Source organism: Notothenia rossii, assembly GCF_949606895.1.
Source record: "Notothenia rossii genome assembly, chromosome: 9".
Lineage (NCBI taxonomy): Eukaryota > Metazoa > Chordata > Actinopteri > Perciformes > Nototheniidae > Notothenia > Notothenia rossii.
Window position 1 is genome coordinate 29646028 of NC_136907.1, and position 15489 is coordinate 29661516.

The 15489-nt window shown below is 46.4% G+C and overlaps 1 protein-coding gene across 4 annotated transcripts in view; it reads left to right on the forward strand.

Annotated features, from left to right (window-relative positions):
- The window catches only part of LOC307019435 (uncharacterized protein), a 199019-nt gene extending 190700 nt beyond the window's left edge, over positions 1-8319 (forward strand). The window contains exons 2-3 of one of the 4 annotated variants that reach the window (XM_079650324.1): positions 4013-4301; positions 5454-8319. In XM_079650324.1, the coding sequence (XP_079506450.1) occupies positions 5889-7400 (1512 nt within the window). In that variant the 5' untranslated portion in view covers positions 4013-4301; positions 5454-5888 and the 3' untranslated portion in view covers positions 7401-8319. Of the gene's footprint in view, positions 1-4012; positions 4302-4379; positions 5338-5393 lie in introns of those variants that run through there. The other 3 variants (XM_079650325.1, XM_079650327.1, XM_079650326.1) reach the window with 3 other exon arrangements.
- The last annotated feature ends 7170 nt before the right edge of the window (positions 8320-15489 follow it).

Genomic DNA, 15489 nt, shown 5'->3' on the forward strand with positions numbered 1-15489 from the left:
TCGCTTCTGGGTAAAACAAAGATGATGCGGGTCCGGTTGCGGGTGTTGCATAATAAATATATTTAAACAATAATAATTTAGTTTAATGTTTAAATCCTCAGACCTCTCCTCCGCGGTACCGAGCATAATCATAACCTCTGCAGTGCATCTATCTGCTGCTGAGCGCACCACATTCTGGATAGCTGAGGTGAAGCTCTCTATAGCGGAGAATACAGCATTTTCAATAACTCTTCCTCAAGAGCAAAATCCAACGTCTGGGAGGCTTTTGGTGTCATCCTAGATGGAGAAAATAAACAACATCCCAGGCTTTTTGAGCCAAATATGCAACTGCGTGTGTTAATAATTGCACGTTGTCACTGCTTATATATATGCGGGTTCGGGTCGGGTTGCGGATCATGTGCCGGCGGGTCGGGTCGGGTTGCGGGACTAATTGGCAATATGTGCGGGTAGCGGGGCGGGTTCGGTACTGCACGTCACGGGTGCGGGGCGGGAGCGGGTCTTGAAAATCAGACCCGTGCAGGACTCTGCCAGATAGAAGACACCGACGAGAAACCAAGGTGCATTATTAGCCACCCAGGCTTTAGAGAAGGCTGTCTCAGTGTTTGGACACTGAAAATAGCGTATCTTCAATACAAACAACAACACAGAGCAGTTGATGGCCCACTACACCAGTAAGTAAATATTGATTGACCCAACTGCCTATTGCAGCTTTGCTTTCATATAATACTTTTAGTCGCTACAGATATGGTACACTTTTAAAGATACCATTAAACTCTTTCAAGCAGTCAAAAACAGCTTGGCTTTTATTTTTTCTGTGTATGCAAGTTCAATGTATGCTTGAGAAAAGAAACAACTACACAGGTGAGGAAATATATAAGAGGTCTATGATTCTGTCAAGCAGTCATGTATAACCTCATATTTATTTTGTACAAGTAAAATACAAATATCATGTTATAAGCCAATTTGTAACAATTGCTACATAATAGTAGGCTACTACATAACATTTTATTTTTCTCCAAATATATTTATAATCTGTATACTTTTTTTTCATTAGGAAGTATAGATATACAGCTTATCGACAGTTTGTACGTTGGTGCTGGGGTGTAGGCCTACTCGGCCCAAAAATCAGAGTCCCGCTGCATGTGCTGTAACCGAGATACGGAAGACTTACCCTGAGCCGGGAGGCCGCTATCAGGGATTTCAAAGTCATGCAGCTGAACTGGTTAAAATGGTTTCGCATGATGTAAATAATTTACAAAGTACATCATTTACAATATTATTTTTCCAAAGAAACATGTAAATATAACAACATTTTCCAAATCACAAATTTGTAAGATTGTATTAATTTACTGTTTGATAAATAAAAAAGGGTTCTTTTGTTAATTTTTCACTTGTAACATTTTATCTTTATTGCAGTGTACATTAGTCTATTTTGGTATATGTGCGAGCCCACAAATAATTAAAAGTGGTAAAAATAATAAAGATATTCAGACGTAATTCATTTTTGGCCTTACTTATTTCACTTCAAGTTTTATATATTTCAGTCACTAGGCAAGTTCACTGTACTCTGGTGACATTTAGCTCAAGCTGGCATAACACCTGTAGTAACTTAATTCTGACCCGAGTTTTGTGCACAATCTTCCAGCACCCATGATCAATGTTTATAGCAATCAGGAAACATTCACAGCTCACAACTACACATCGCTTCCCCATCATGAATTGTTAGATAAAAAAAGTTTAGCGAGGTCCGGTTACACATATGTTGAGCGAAAATAGCGGAAGGATACAAAACAAACAATCCAGACGAGGCTGGTGTTTGCCACGTGTGACGTCACACAGCTGGGTTAATGGCTGGCAAGCTTTTCGCTACCGGAGCGGAATAACACGGGAAAGTGGCACACATTTCATGTTATTTGGGGGGTATTTATGGAAAGAATCATTGATGTTGATATGTCAAATGAAACAGTGGAAAGTGATGAAGCGATTTATTAACACAGAATAACTTTTATTTTGGACATTACATGGACTTTAATGTCGAGCCCTGCTTCAAAACTGTACTGATAAAACAAATGAGAACATATTGTAAATCAAGGCAAATATTATTTGAACCAGCTCATGGTTTGAAATGGCAAACATTGAAAGGCAAAAGTATTATTAAAACCATGAACTAAACATCACCTTGGTCCCATCATATACTCTGGTAAGAGAATATTTACTGTTCTTCAAAACTGGATCACATCATCATGTGAGATTGACGTTGTGACCTGGAGAACATTTTAAAAAACACTACAGCATTTCAGAAAATGCCACAGCATTTCACAAAACGCCACAGCATTTCACAAAACACCACAGCATTTCACATCGGACGGAAAGGGTATTCCTTAGGGAGAACACTTCTTTTTTGTGATTGGACAGAGCCAGCCAGAGAAGCACTGCTGTGATTGGTTGTTTTTGCTGCCAGTCAAGAAATGACGCTTTGTGATTGGCCCAACACATCAGCCATTACTTGTTAGCACACACTCAGAGCTCACAGCTCCTCATATCTGTTCAGAAACAGAACAAAAGTTATATACAAAACACAGACTGTCTATGTCATGGCGAATACAGTTGCTGCTTTATTTATGTCTGTATGACGTTGTTGTTAGTGTGGACGGAGCAGCTAAAGGTTAGTTTAGCCGGATCGATCGCCCCCGCCCCCTCTCCAGCATCTTGTTTGAATGACAGGAGTAAACACAGAATTAATGCTTTATTAATTCATGGTTTTTAAGGGGCTTATCTCCATGTAAATACTATGGTAGACTACCCAATATTCGCATCGCTCTAATCGCTCGAGTTTCACCGCGGCTGTCAGCTGTGTTTGCTTCTGTCATTCAAACAAGACGCGCTGGAGAGGGGGCGGGGCGTATCTCCATGTAAATCCTATGGGAGATACCAACTACAACAAAATGAACATATTTGACAGTGATTTAATTGTAATACACGTTTCAAAGTGATGCCGAAGTAACTACATACTGATAAGGGTTAGTCAAAACCATGAATTAACGCTTTGACAAGTCTGCAGACAAGACGGCAGGCGAAAAGCTTTTCAAATGCGTGTTTTCTGAATGGAATCGGATCCATCAGGCTAAACTAACCTGTAGCTGCTCCGTACACACTCACAACAACGTCATACAAACATAAATAAAGCAGCGACTGTATTCGCCATGACATCGACAGTCTGTGGTTTGTATATGTTTAACTTTTGTCCAGCTTCTGAACAGATATGAGGAGCTGTGAGCTCTGAGTGTGTGTGCTAACGGCTGATGTGTTGGGTTGGGACGTAATATTATATACGCTGTCGGCCGTTGACCAATCACGAAGCGTCATTTCTTGACTGGCAGCAAAAACAACCAATCACAGCAGTGCTTCTCTGGCTGGCTCTGTCCAATCATAAACAAGAAGTGTTCTCCCTAAAGGAATACCCTTTCCGTCCAATGTGAAATGCTGTGGTGTTTTCTGAAATGCTGTTGTGTTTTCTGTAATGCTGTGGTGTTTCCTGAAATGCTTCGGCGTTTTCTGAAATGCTGTTGTGTTTTCGGAAATGCTGTAGCGTTTTCTGAAATGCTGTGGCGTTTTCTGAAATGCTGTTGTGTTTTCGGAAATGCTGTGGTGTCTGCACTTAAGGGCCACCGTAGAATATGGTACTATTTTTTACATGTATATTCTAGCCATTGTCTATTTTTAGGCCAAGAGCTGCAAAATGACGGCCTTATCCCACTGTACAGGTGGGTACTTGTTTAGATATACCTGGGCAGGCTCTGTTTTGCCGTGGTATCCTGGCACCTGCGGGCCGCAGAGGGGCGGTGTAGTTTCGGGCGACAAAGACTGCTGCTCCGGGGGTGAGGGCGGCGAGTCAGGCGGGAGTAAGCTAGTGTCCACAACGGAGGGTAACGTGATGTCCCCATCTGACCTGTTGCTACTGTCGTTTAGTGATGGTTGCTTTAACCATTTTCGTATAAATGATTATCCACAGATGTGTGTCACTGCTGTGGAAGCACTTTGGAAACGATGCACGCGCAGCGGAGCAGGTCACACGCACCTGACACAATTTGTTGTTTGTATTTTTCGCTCTGTTCTCTTTTTTGAATAGCTTGGTTTCAGTCACGTGACTTCTACGACGCGCGAAATTCAAGTGGAGGTCAGGAAGTGAAAACGCAATCATTCATCAACGCAGGAATCATGGAGGACACCGACTATGTCAAACAATTAAATGAACCTGCACGCCGCAGATATCGTGAAAAAATCACAACAGACTCACAATGGTAAGAGCACCAGACATTAGATCACATGCCAATGTGTTTTTAGGTAAATGGTCAAATATAACTAGTATTTAAGGGTAACAGTTACAAGAGATGGCTAAGCTAATGTTGGTAGCCAGCTAGCTTATGGACTTCTCCATCCAGCTTAAATTTAGCAAATATTCAATGAAAACATATTTTAAGTTTGGGGTTGCAAGTAACTTCAATCTCACAACTCTAAACGTTTCAATATATTCAATGTTGTAGTTAATTATACAAAACATTTAATTGTGATGGTAGCATTGCTGCAATGCTAAATACTTAGCTTAGCTGCACACGAGCTAACGTTGTGTCTTGTAGGCTAACTTAACTGTTACAATCATTCCCCGAATTCACTTTAATGGCATTATGATTCAATAAATCCGGTTCACTTAAAGGGCTGATGTTGCGTTTGGGTCAACATCAGCTAACGTTTGGTTAATTAGACATTGCTAGTTTGGTTAGCTAAAGCTTCAACCTACTAAGCTAGTCAGCAATTTGTTAATGTGAGTCCACTGACAGCAGACAACTGCAACAACTTCAACAACCCAGCAACGAGGTTTCACTATATGTAACAGGGACAGTTATGTCTCATTTGTATATAATATATTATGTAAATATGTCTATATAATTACACAAAATCTGTGTTTATTCTTGTTTCATCTTGTGTTAATACCTGACGCAGTAGGACTCACATCAGTATGTGGAACTATAATTTTAGCGTGTACCCCTACGTTCCTTATGTATGTGACACTGTTCCCCTTTTTTTCGCGGGGTTCATGCATCGTTCTCCCCTTTTGATACTGATCTCTGTGGGAGAGGTAGGCGGCTCTTCAGCCAGAAGCAATTTCCGTGTTTTAGTGTCGACTTTATGCACTTTAAGTTACTTTTTATTACTTATTTTTGTTGTAGTGTCTCACGGGTGTTCACAATGTATTTCTGTGTTGTTTAATTTGTATAGGGGCACGTTAAAGAGAGTACTGACTGGAGAAATGTTTTCTTTCTGTCGCTGTTTCGTCAGGTATGTTGTGTTACTTTTTACGTTATGCCCTTTTGATACTGATCTCTGTGGGAGAGGGGCACGTTAAAGAGAGTACTGACTGGAGAAATGTTTTCTTTCTGTCGCTGTTTCGTCAGGAGTGAAAATAAATGTACATCCTGAATGAAGCTACACGTCTGGGTCGTCGTCTTTCTACACAACACAACGCAGAGTCAGACGCAGCCGGTTACACTTGGTGCCGTGACGACCCGTTGTATCCGCGACCAGCGCCGTCTGGTCCCCGGGGTAAAGCTGCTGCCCTCCGGCGGGAAGAAGGAAAGACTGGAGTGTGTGTTTTTTTTCCTCTTTTTTTTTTTTCCCCCTCTCTTGCTGCGACGGCAGGTGCGTTAAAGGGACAGTGTACATATTCAAATTGAGAGATGCACTGAGTCTGAGAGGACACTTATCACTGAGTATATCTGTCTATCTGTGTTTTATCATTTTATTTTATTTTAGTGTTTTATCTCTTGTGGGTGGCTTTAAACTGTGTTTTGATTGCTTTGTGGGATTTTTTTGTTGTTGTCATTAACAATATGGATGTTAGTGGGCATGATGTCACATTTGGGTTGGGGAGGGGCCAGCGACTTAAAGGTAGTGAAAGATTTGGGTTCGCTAGTGATTTCAACCCGACATTAACACCTGCTGCAAGCTCCACACCTATTATGCAGCCAGACCGTAAACTTACACAAGTAGTATCTGTTGAAGCTTTTGGGGAAATGATAACAAGTTTGGCTAAACAGATAGGTGAGAACATATCAAGCACCATGCACCAGCCCAGTGCTGCCCAGCCTCAGTCTCCCACCAATCCACACCCGTCCCACCAGGCTGATTTGTCTCAATTGAAGGTTGTGGTGCAGTCAGACACCAAGGTTCCGCCTTACTTCAGGGGTGATCGTGCTGATGTATTTTCTATTCATGAATGGGAGGACATGATGAGATGTTACCTGAATAGAGTGAAATGTGACACTCACGTAGAAAGGTTTGATCTGATTATGTCAAGACTAACAGGTAAAGCCAGGGATGTGGTGAAAGTGTCAATCCGCAGCCGACCTGACTTGAGTGCGACCGACCTGCCCACAGCTGTGTTTGACATATTAAAGGGTAACTTTAGTGAGCTGTCATACTCTAACTTGCCCATGAAAGATTTTTACGGCACTGTTCCACGTGCTGGTGAAAGTGCTATGGACTATTGGATACGCCTTAACAAGTCAATAGATGCTGCGGACGAGTGCCTCCGGAGGCGAGGTAAATGTGTAGATGACCCCAGTGCAGAAGTGGTCTTGATGTTCATTAATCACTGTCCTGACCCCAGTCTCGCCATATCATTCCAACTGAAGGCACCTGAGCGGTGGACTACGGCTGAGGTTCAGGAGCGTCTGGACGCCCATATGAGAAATGTGAGAAAAACAGCAGCGCAGTCTCATAATGTGGTGGGTCTGTCAGTTTATAGTCAGAGCCCTGTGACTGATTCTTTTCGCCCTGTCAATCTGGGGATGTCTCAGGCCTCATTAGCGCACCAACCAGACCCCCCTCCCAACTCTCTACCGGCCACTGCCCTTGCTTACAGTCAGCCTCAGCCAGACCATGCTAGGGTGAGTCCCCAAGTGTCCCCCTTATCCCTGCCTCTCTCTGCTGTCTCTGACCCAGCCCCTACCACCGTCAACCCACCTACTACCGACGCTGGTGTTCAACAGGTAGTTGCAATGTTTGACAGAGTTCTGGCTATGTGCAACGCTTCCCTTACAACCAGTCAAAGGCCAGACTACCATCAGCCAGGTAACCACCAACAAGCCCACCGTCAGAATGGTCAGCCAGGCAACCACCAACAAGTCCACCGTCAGAATGGTCGACCCCGTTACCAGCAGGCATCTGAGTCCTTTCCATGCAAGGTTTGTGGCTCCAGGGACCATTCAACCCATGCACACTGCAGGCTTTACAGATTATGCCTTAACTGCTTCAGTCCTGGTCACATAAGAAATCAGTGCCCACAGGCCTCTCCTTCCTCAGCCATGCCACCTTCTCCCTCCAATGCTGGTTTAAACTAGCCCGCCCGTGCAGTGAGAGGGATAGCATGGGCGGCACTAGTGACACCCTCAGTGAGGAAAATGACTTAAGATCAACATATGTGAACTGCTGTAGTAATCTTCCTGATGACAAAACTGTGATTGCTGTGGGTTCACATAGAGTTGAAGGAGCCAATGACTTGTTTTATACCCCAGTGTTAGTAGGGGGTCAGTCAACTTTAAGGGGGATGCTTGATTCAGGGAGCATGTCATGCACAGTCAGCGAAGAGGCAGAGTCCAATCTTAGAGCTGCTGGTGTCCTCCCTTGTCCTCAGCCTGTGCCAGAGAAGGTGGTCCTAGTTGGCTGTGGTGGCCTTATGACACAACCCAGATGTATCTATGACCTGGAGATTGAGGTTTACGGTTCTAAATTCATTGTGCCAACTTTCCTTGTCCCAGGGCAGAGAGACGAACTCATTATTGGTAGCAACGTCATCAGGCCCATATTACAGAGGATGAAGTCTGATGAGAAGTACTGGGAGCTCATCCAGTCCAACACCTCAGACCCCGACTGTGAGCAGTTTCTTCAGTTGCTCAGCTGCATCACTCGTTGGTCTGGTCCTGAACTGCCTGACAAGGTTGGCACGGTCAAGCTACGGCAAGCTATCACTCTAGCACCACAGAAGGAGTATCTGGTGTGGGGAAAGCTACCTGGCAGTGTTCCTGTGTCCCCTGGGAGCACTGTCATTGTGGAGCCCACCTCCTCCCGTTCAGCCCCCAAAGACATTATTGTGGGACGGGTTGTGGCACCCATGTGGGGAGATCGTTGGGTCCCTATGAAGGTCCTTAACCCAACCAAGAGTCCCGTGACACTACGCCGCAATGCTAAAGTGGCCGATGTGTTTACTTGTGTCGCGATGGAAGACCTTCCCCTCTCTCAGGGTGTGAATAGGCCACAGACCAGTCAGGCAGCTGACCCTCCTCCCAACTCAGATGCCAGCTCTACATTACATTACATTACATTACATTGCATTTAGCTGACGCTTTTATCCAAAGCGACTTACAATAAGTGCATTCGACCAGGAAGATACAACCTTTAAGAAAACAGAATCATATAAGTACATCAGGTTTCATAGAGCCAAACATTTCAAGTGCTACTCAACTGGCATTTAGAAAGCCAGCCCTTTATTAGTATATAAGTGCTTTGTTAGTAATTCTATCGCTCGAAGTGGAGTCTAAAGAGATGAGTTTTCAGTTTGCGTCGGAAGATGTGTAAGCTATCTGCTGTCCTGATTTCAATGGGGAGCTCATTCCACCATTTTGGAGCCAGGATAGCAAACCCACGTGTTTTTGCTGACGGGAACTTGGGTCCCCCTCGCAGTGCGGGTGCAGCGAGCTGTTTGGCTGATGCAGAGCGGAGTGCACGTGCTGGGGTGTACGGTTTAACCATGTCCTGGATGTAGGAAGGGCCAGATCCATTCACAGCATGGTACGCAAGTACCAGTGTCTTGAAGTGGATTCTAGCAGTTACTGGAAGCCAGTGAAGGGAGCGGAGGAGCGGTGTGGTGTGGGAGAATTTGGGAAGGTTGAAGACCAGACGAGCCGCTGCATTCTGGATGAGCTGCAGAGGTCGGATGGCACATGCAGGTAGACCAGCCAGGAGTGAGTTGCAGTAGTCTAGGCGTGAGATGACGAGAGCCTGGACCAGAATCTGCGCTGATGTCTGGGTCAGCTGGGGACGTATCCTCCTGATGTTGTAAAGCGTGTATCTGCAGCAGCGGGTTGTAGCAGCGATGTTTGCAGTGAAGGACAATTTGTTATCTAGGACCACACCCAGATTCCTTGCAGTCTGAGTCGGGGAAACAACAGAGGTGCCGATGTTGATTGTTAGGTCAAGAGTGGGACAATCTTTTCCCGGAAGGAAGAGCAGTTCAGTCTTGTCAAGGTTGAGCTTGAGGTGATGAGCAGACATCCACCGAGAGATGTCTGCTAGGCAAGCAGAGATGCGTGTGACGACCTGGGTCTCTGAGCGGGGAAAGGACAGAATTAGTTGGGTGTCGTCAGCGTAGCAGTGGTATGAAAAACCATGCGGGCTAATGACAGACCCGAGCGAGTTTGTGTACAGGGAGAAGAGGAGGGGACCAAGAACCGAGCCCTGAGGGACCCCTGTAGTTAATTTACAAGGGTCGGACTCGGACCCTCTCCAAGTAACCCTGTAGGTGCGGTCGTTGAGGTATGAGGTGAGGAGGGAAAGTGCAGTGCCTGAAACTCCAAGTTCTTGGAGAGTGCGAAGGAGGATCCGATGGTTCACTGTGTCGAATGCAGCAGACAGGTCCAGAAGGATGATGACAGAGGAGAGGGAGGCTGCTTTAGCAGTGTGCAGTTCATCAGAGACAGCAAGGAGAGCAGTTTCTGTTGAGTGACCTGCCTTGAAACCAGACTGGTGCGGATCCAGAAGGTTGTTCTGATGGAGATAACAGGAGAGTTGTTTAAAGACAGCGCGTTCAAGTGTTTTAGACAGGAACGGGAGGAGAGAGACGGGCCTGTAGTTAATAACATCAGACGGATTGAGAGTGGGTTTCTTAAGGAGAGGGTTTACTCTTGCCTCCTTGAGACTGTTTGGAAAGTGACCAGAAGTTAGAGAAGTGTTGATGAAATGGGTGAGAAATGGTAGAATATCAGGAGCGATAGTCTGAAGGAGGTTTGAGGGGATAGGGTCCAGAGAACAGGTGGTAGGACGGGCAGAGGTAACGAGGGTAAGAACCTCACTTGGAGAGAGAGGGGAGAAGGAGGTCAGTGTGTGGGTGAAGGGAGTGTCTGGTGACCCAGCGGTGAGTAAAGGTGAGTCAGAAAAGGAAGAGCGAATATCATCAACCTTTTTTTCAAAGTGGTTAACAAAGTCGCTTGACAGAAGGGAGGAGGGGGGAGGTGCTTTGGGAGGGTCCAAGAGGGTGGAGAAGATAGAAAATAGTTTTTTGGGATTGGAATAGGAAGATTGGATCTTATCTTGAAAGAAAGTGCTTTTTGCCTGAGAGATGGAAGCAGAGAAAGAGGAGAGGAGAGCCTGATAGGTTAGGAGGTCGTCATGGTGTTTGGATTTCCACCATTTCCGCTCTGCTGCCCGAAGGATGGTTCTATTAGCACGCAGTGCGTCATTTAGCCAGGGAGCAGGAGGGGACTGACGAGCCGGCCGCGATGTGAGAGGACAGAGAGAGTCCAGAGAGGATGAGAGAGTAGAGAGGAGAGTTTTTGCAGCAGCGTTTGGAGGCAGGAGTTGGAACGAGTCAGAGGAAGGGAGGGCTGAGAGCACCGATGAGGCAAAGGTAGAGGGGGAGAGGGAACGGAGGTTACGGCGGACAGGAGCAGAGTTAGAAGAGATGAGGTTGTTATGTTTGGAAAGGGGTAGAGAGAATGAAATGAAGAAGTGATCGGATGTGTGGAGCGGGTTTACAGAGAGGTTAGAAGTAGAGCAGTTCCTTGAGAATATGAGATCAAGGACATTGCCAGCTTTATGAGTTGGTGGGGATGGAGACAGTGAGAAAGCAAAGGTGGTTAACAGAGATGTTAGTTCAGATATCTTCCCTGTCTGGAGGTTGAAATCTCCGAGAAGTACAGCGGGAGGGCCAGTTTCAGGGATGTGTGAGAGGAGATTATCTAACTCCTCCAAGAAGTCCCCCAAGGCGCCTGGTGGACGGTAGAGAACAACAATGGTTAATTGTATAGGATGGGTTACTGTGACGGCATGGAATTCAAAGGTAGAAGGAGTGAAATTAGGTAGCTTGAAGAGGGAAAAGCTCCATTTGGGAGAGAGCAGGAGACCAGTGCCACCTCCTCTGCCAGAGGGTCTGGGTGTATGGGAGAAGGAATATGCTGTGGAGAGAGCTGCTGGGGTGGATGTGTTGGATGGAGTGATCCAGGTCTCCGTGAGAGCAAGGAAATCCAGAGACTGCAGGGAAGCGTAGCCAGAGATGAAGTCAGCCTTAGGGACAGCTGACTGGCAGTTCCACAGGCCCCCTGAAACGAGATGTTGGATCTCAGTGGAGCATGTGGGATAGATGAGAGCAGGCCGGTGAAATCGATTAGGAGAAACACGGGGCCAGTGATAATTGCGAGAAGACACATGAACAGGAATGCAGAAAATACACATGATTATAGCATGAGGGGCTAGAGAACCCAAGAGAATTGAATAAGACTAAATAACACCAGCGATACTTGGCGCAATCAGAGTAGGATTTGCCTCCTCTTTGCCTCCCACGTGACTCCCACAGGACTCTTAATGTCTTTGTCAGTCTTCGTCTGGCTGACGCTGAAGCTGACGCTCCAGGAAAACGCAACCTAAGATGGATACCTGATTGCTCAGTTCTCACAGCTTTGGGGGCACGCCGCTGTAATTAGTTAACTATTTTCTGCTGATGGGCGACAGCAGAGTCTTCCAACCTCTTGGAATGCACACTTGAGGGGCGTGACTCACTGAGACCTGAGTTACAGCTGCTGGACTAGAGCAGATCTGAGATTTTAAAATCTCTCAGAAATCGCCGTTTTAGCTACAATAACTACAGAACAATTATACAGAGTAGAATAAATGAAACAGAGAAGTCTATTTAAACAAGAATATAACTTACAGTGATTGCTGAGTCAGTATCGATAGTGTCCTCGCCGAGTCTGGATGCACACTCAGTTATTCTGATTTGAAATGCGCTATTTAAAATGTTTTTCGGCTGGGAAGCGTTTTGCACTTCACGCAATCAGCAGAGTCTTCCAACCTCTTGGAATGCACACTTGAGGGGCGTGACTCACTGAGACCTGAGTTACAGCTGCTGGACTAGAGCAGATCTGAGATTTTAAAATCTCTCAGAAATCGCCGTTTTAGCTACAATAACTACAGAACAATTATACAGAGTAGAATAAATGAAACAGAGAAGTCTATTTAAACAAGAATATAACTTACAGTGATTGCTGAGTCAGTATCGATAGTGTCCTCGCCGAGTCTGGATGCACACTCAGTTATTCTGATTTGAAATGCGCTATTTAAAATGTTTTTCGGCTGGGAAGCGTTTTGCACTTCACGCAATCAGCAGAGTCTTCCAACCTCTTGGAATGCACACTTGAGGGGCATGACTCACTGAGACCTGAGTTACAGCTGCTGGACTAGAGCAGATCTGAGATTTTAAAATCTCTCAGAAATCGCCGTTTTAGCTACAATAACTACAGAACAATTATACAGAGTAGAATAAATGAAACAGAGAAGTCTATTTAAACAAGAATATAACTTACAGTGATTGCTGAGTCAGTATCGATAGTGTCCTCGCCGAGTCTGGATGCACACTCAGTTATTCTGATTTGAAATGCGCTATTTAAAATGTTTTTCGGCTGGGAAGCGTTTTGCACTTCACGCAATCAGCAGAGTCTTCCAACCTCTTGGAATGCACACTTGAGGGGCGTGACTCACTGAGACCTGAGTTACAGCTGCTGGACTAGAGCAGATCTGAGATTTTAAAATCTCTCAGAAATCGCCGTTTTAGCTACAATAACTACAGAACAATTATACAGAGTAGAATAAATGAAACAGAGAAGTCTATTTAAACAAGAATATAACTTACAGTGATTGCTGAGTCAGTATCGATAGTGTCCTCGCCGAGTCTGGATGCACACTCAGTTATTCTGATTTGAAATGCGCTATTTAAAATGTTTTTCGGCTGGGAAGCGTTTTGCACTTCACGCAATCAGCAGAGTCTTCCAACCTCTTGGAATGCACACTTGAGGGGCGTGACTCACTGAGACCTGAGTTACAGCTGCTGGACTAGAGCAGATCTGAGATTTTAAAATCTCTACCCACACTCAGCAGCTTAAAGACTGTGGATTGGCAGACATCGACCTCGAAGGCTGTGCGGTGTCAGATGAATGGAAAAAGAGACTCTCTGAACTGTTGCTCACTTACCAGGATGTCTTCTCCAAAGACAAGCTGGACTGTGGGGAAGCGAAAGAGTTCGTCCACGGGATTCATCTCACTGATGATCACCCCTTCAGGCTACCCTATCGCCGTGTCCCTCCAGCACACTATCACAAACTGAGAGAGGTGCTGTCTGAGATGGAGTTGAAAGGCATCATCAGTAAATCAGTCAGTGAGTATGCATCGCCGCTGGTCCTTGTCTGGAAGAAGTCAGGAGAGTTAAGGATCTGCACTGACTTTCGCTGGCTTAATGCCAAGACCGTCAAGGACGCCCACCCGCTGCCTCACCAGGCCGACTGTCTTGCTGCCCTTGGTGGAAACGCCTTTTTCAGCACCATGGATCTCACATCGGGGTTCTACAACATCCCCCTCCATGAGTCTGACAGGAAGTACTCGGCATTCACAACACCCTTAGGCCTGTATGAGTACAACAGACTTCCCCAAGGTCTTTGCAACAGTCCCGCGTCCTTTATGCGGATGATGATGAGTGTGTTTGGTGATTTGAACTTCTCCAGCCTCCTCTGTTATTTGGACGACCTGCTTGTCTTTGCTCAATCCGAGGAGGAAGCCCTGAAACGGCTGGAGACTGTCTTCTCGCGGCTCAGAGCCAACAACCTGAAGCTGTCTCAGAAGAAGTGCTACTTCCTTCGCAGGACTGTGGGATTTCTGGGTCACGTGATAGACAGCAGTGGCGTCTCAGTCGACCAAGAGAAGGTGAGGGTCATCTCAGCTTTCGGGAAGGAGGATCTCATGAACGACGACGGTTGCACCCCATCTCAGCGGAAGGTCAGGTCTTTCCTCGGGATGGTGCTGTATTATCAACACTTCATTCCTGGCTGTTCTTCCATCGCAAAGCCACTCTACGCCTTAACTGCAGGGCAGAAGAGGAAAGCCAAGGGCTCTTTCGGTCGGAGAAGAGCTGGCACCTTTCGAGAACTGACTCCTCAGGATTGGACCCCTGCCTGTGAGAAGGCATTTGATGATCTGAGACACGCACTCCTCAACAGCGTGGTGCTGGCACACCCAGACTTTGATAGGCCTTTCATCCTCTCCACCGATGCTTCCCTTGATGGTCTGGGTGCTGTACTGTCCCAAATTTCTGCTGGTGAGGAGAAGGCAAGACCCATCGCCTTTGCAAGCAAAACTCTCAGTCGCAGCCAGCTCAATTATCCTGCACACAGACTGGAGTTCTTGGCTCTAAAGTGGGCGGTTTGTGAGAAGTTTAGCCACTGGCTCAAGGGTCACAGATTCACCGTCTGGTCAGATAACAATCCTCTCACATATATCATGACCAAGCAGAAACTTGACGCCTGTGAGCAGCGGTGGGTTGCTAAGTTGGCTCCGTATTCCTTCGAAATCAAACATATTCCCGGCAGGTTGAACGTGGTGGCGGATGCCCTCAGCAGAGACCCTTTCGTGAAACCTTTGAGGGAACGGTTGCTGCGTGAACCCTACTTGGAGCTACTGGACCAGGTCTGTGACGTCAGTGATGGGTCTGTGCAAGATGCCTTCCGCCTCACCTGCCAACCACAGTCACTGGAGGGTCCATCTCACTCTGACGCCATTGAAGGTTCAATGTCTGAGGATGAGGTCTCTTCTCTTCTTTCCTCCTTGGACGAGTGGGACTCTGCTCCTAGGCAGCGTGCAGCCTCCCTGGTTGATCACCTCACCACCTTTGAACCACCTGGCCAGGACACGTTGCATTCCCTATCTCTTTCTGAGCTGCAGTCACACCAGCAACAGGACCCAGTAATTTCCAGGGTCGCTCTCTATGTCGACAGGAAGCGCAGGCCTTCCAGACGGGAACGCTACAATGAGAGTCAGCCGACTCTGAGAGTCTTGAAGCAGTGGGATAAACTGACTCTTCTGAATGGCGTCCTCTACAGGGTCACGAAAGATCCCTTGACTAGACAGAAGAGGTCCCAGTTCGTGGTGCCGGAGTCGCTAAAGGCAGATGCATTATCTGGTGTTCACGACCATGCTGGCCATCAAGGTCAGCCCCGCACACTGTCTCTGGCCCGCCAGCGTTTCTTCTGGTACGACATGGAGAAGGATGTCCGCAATCATGTGAAGCACTGCCACAGATGTGTTCTCAGCAAGACTCCTGAACCTTCCGCAAGAGCCCCACTGGAGAGCATTAAGACCTCTGCCCCTCTGGAGCTTGTGTGCATCGACTTCTGG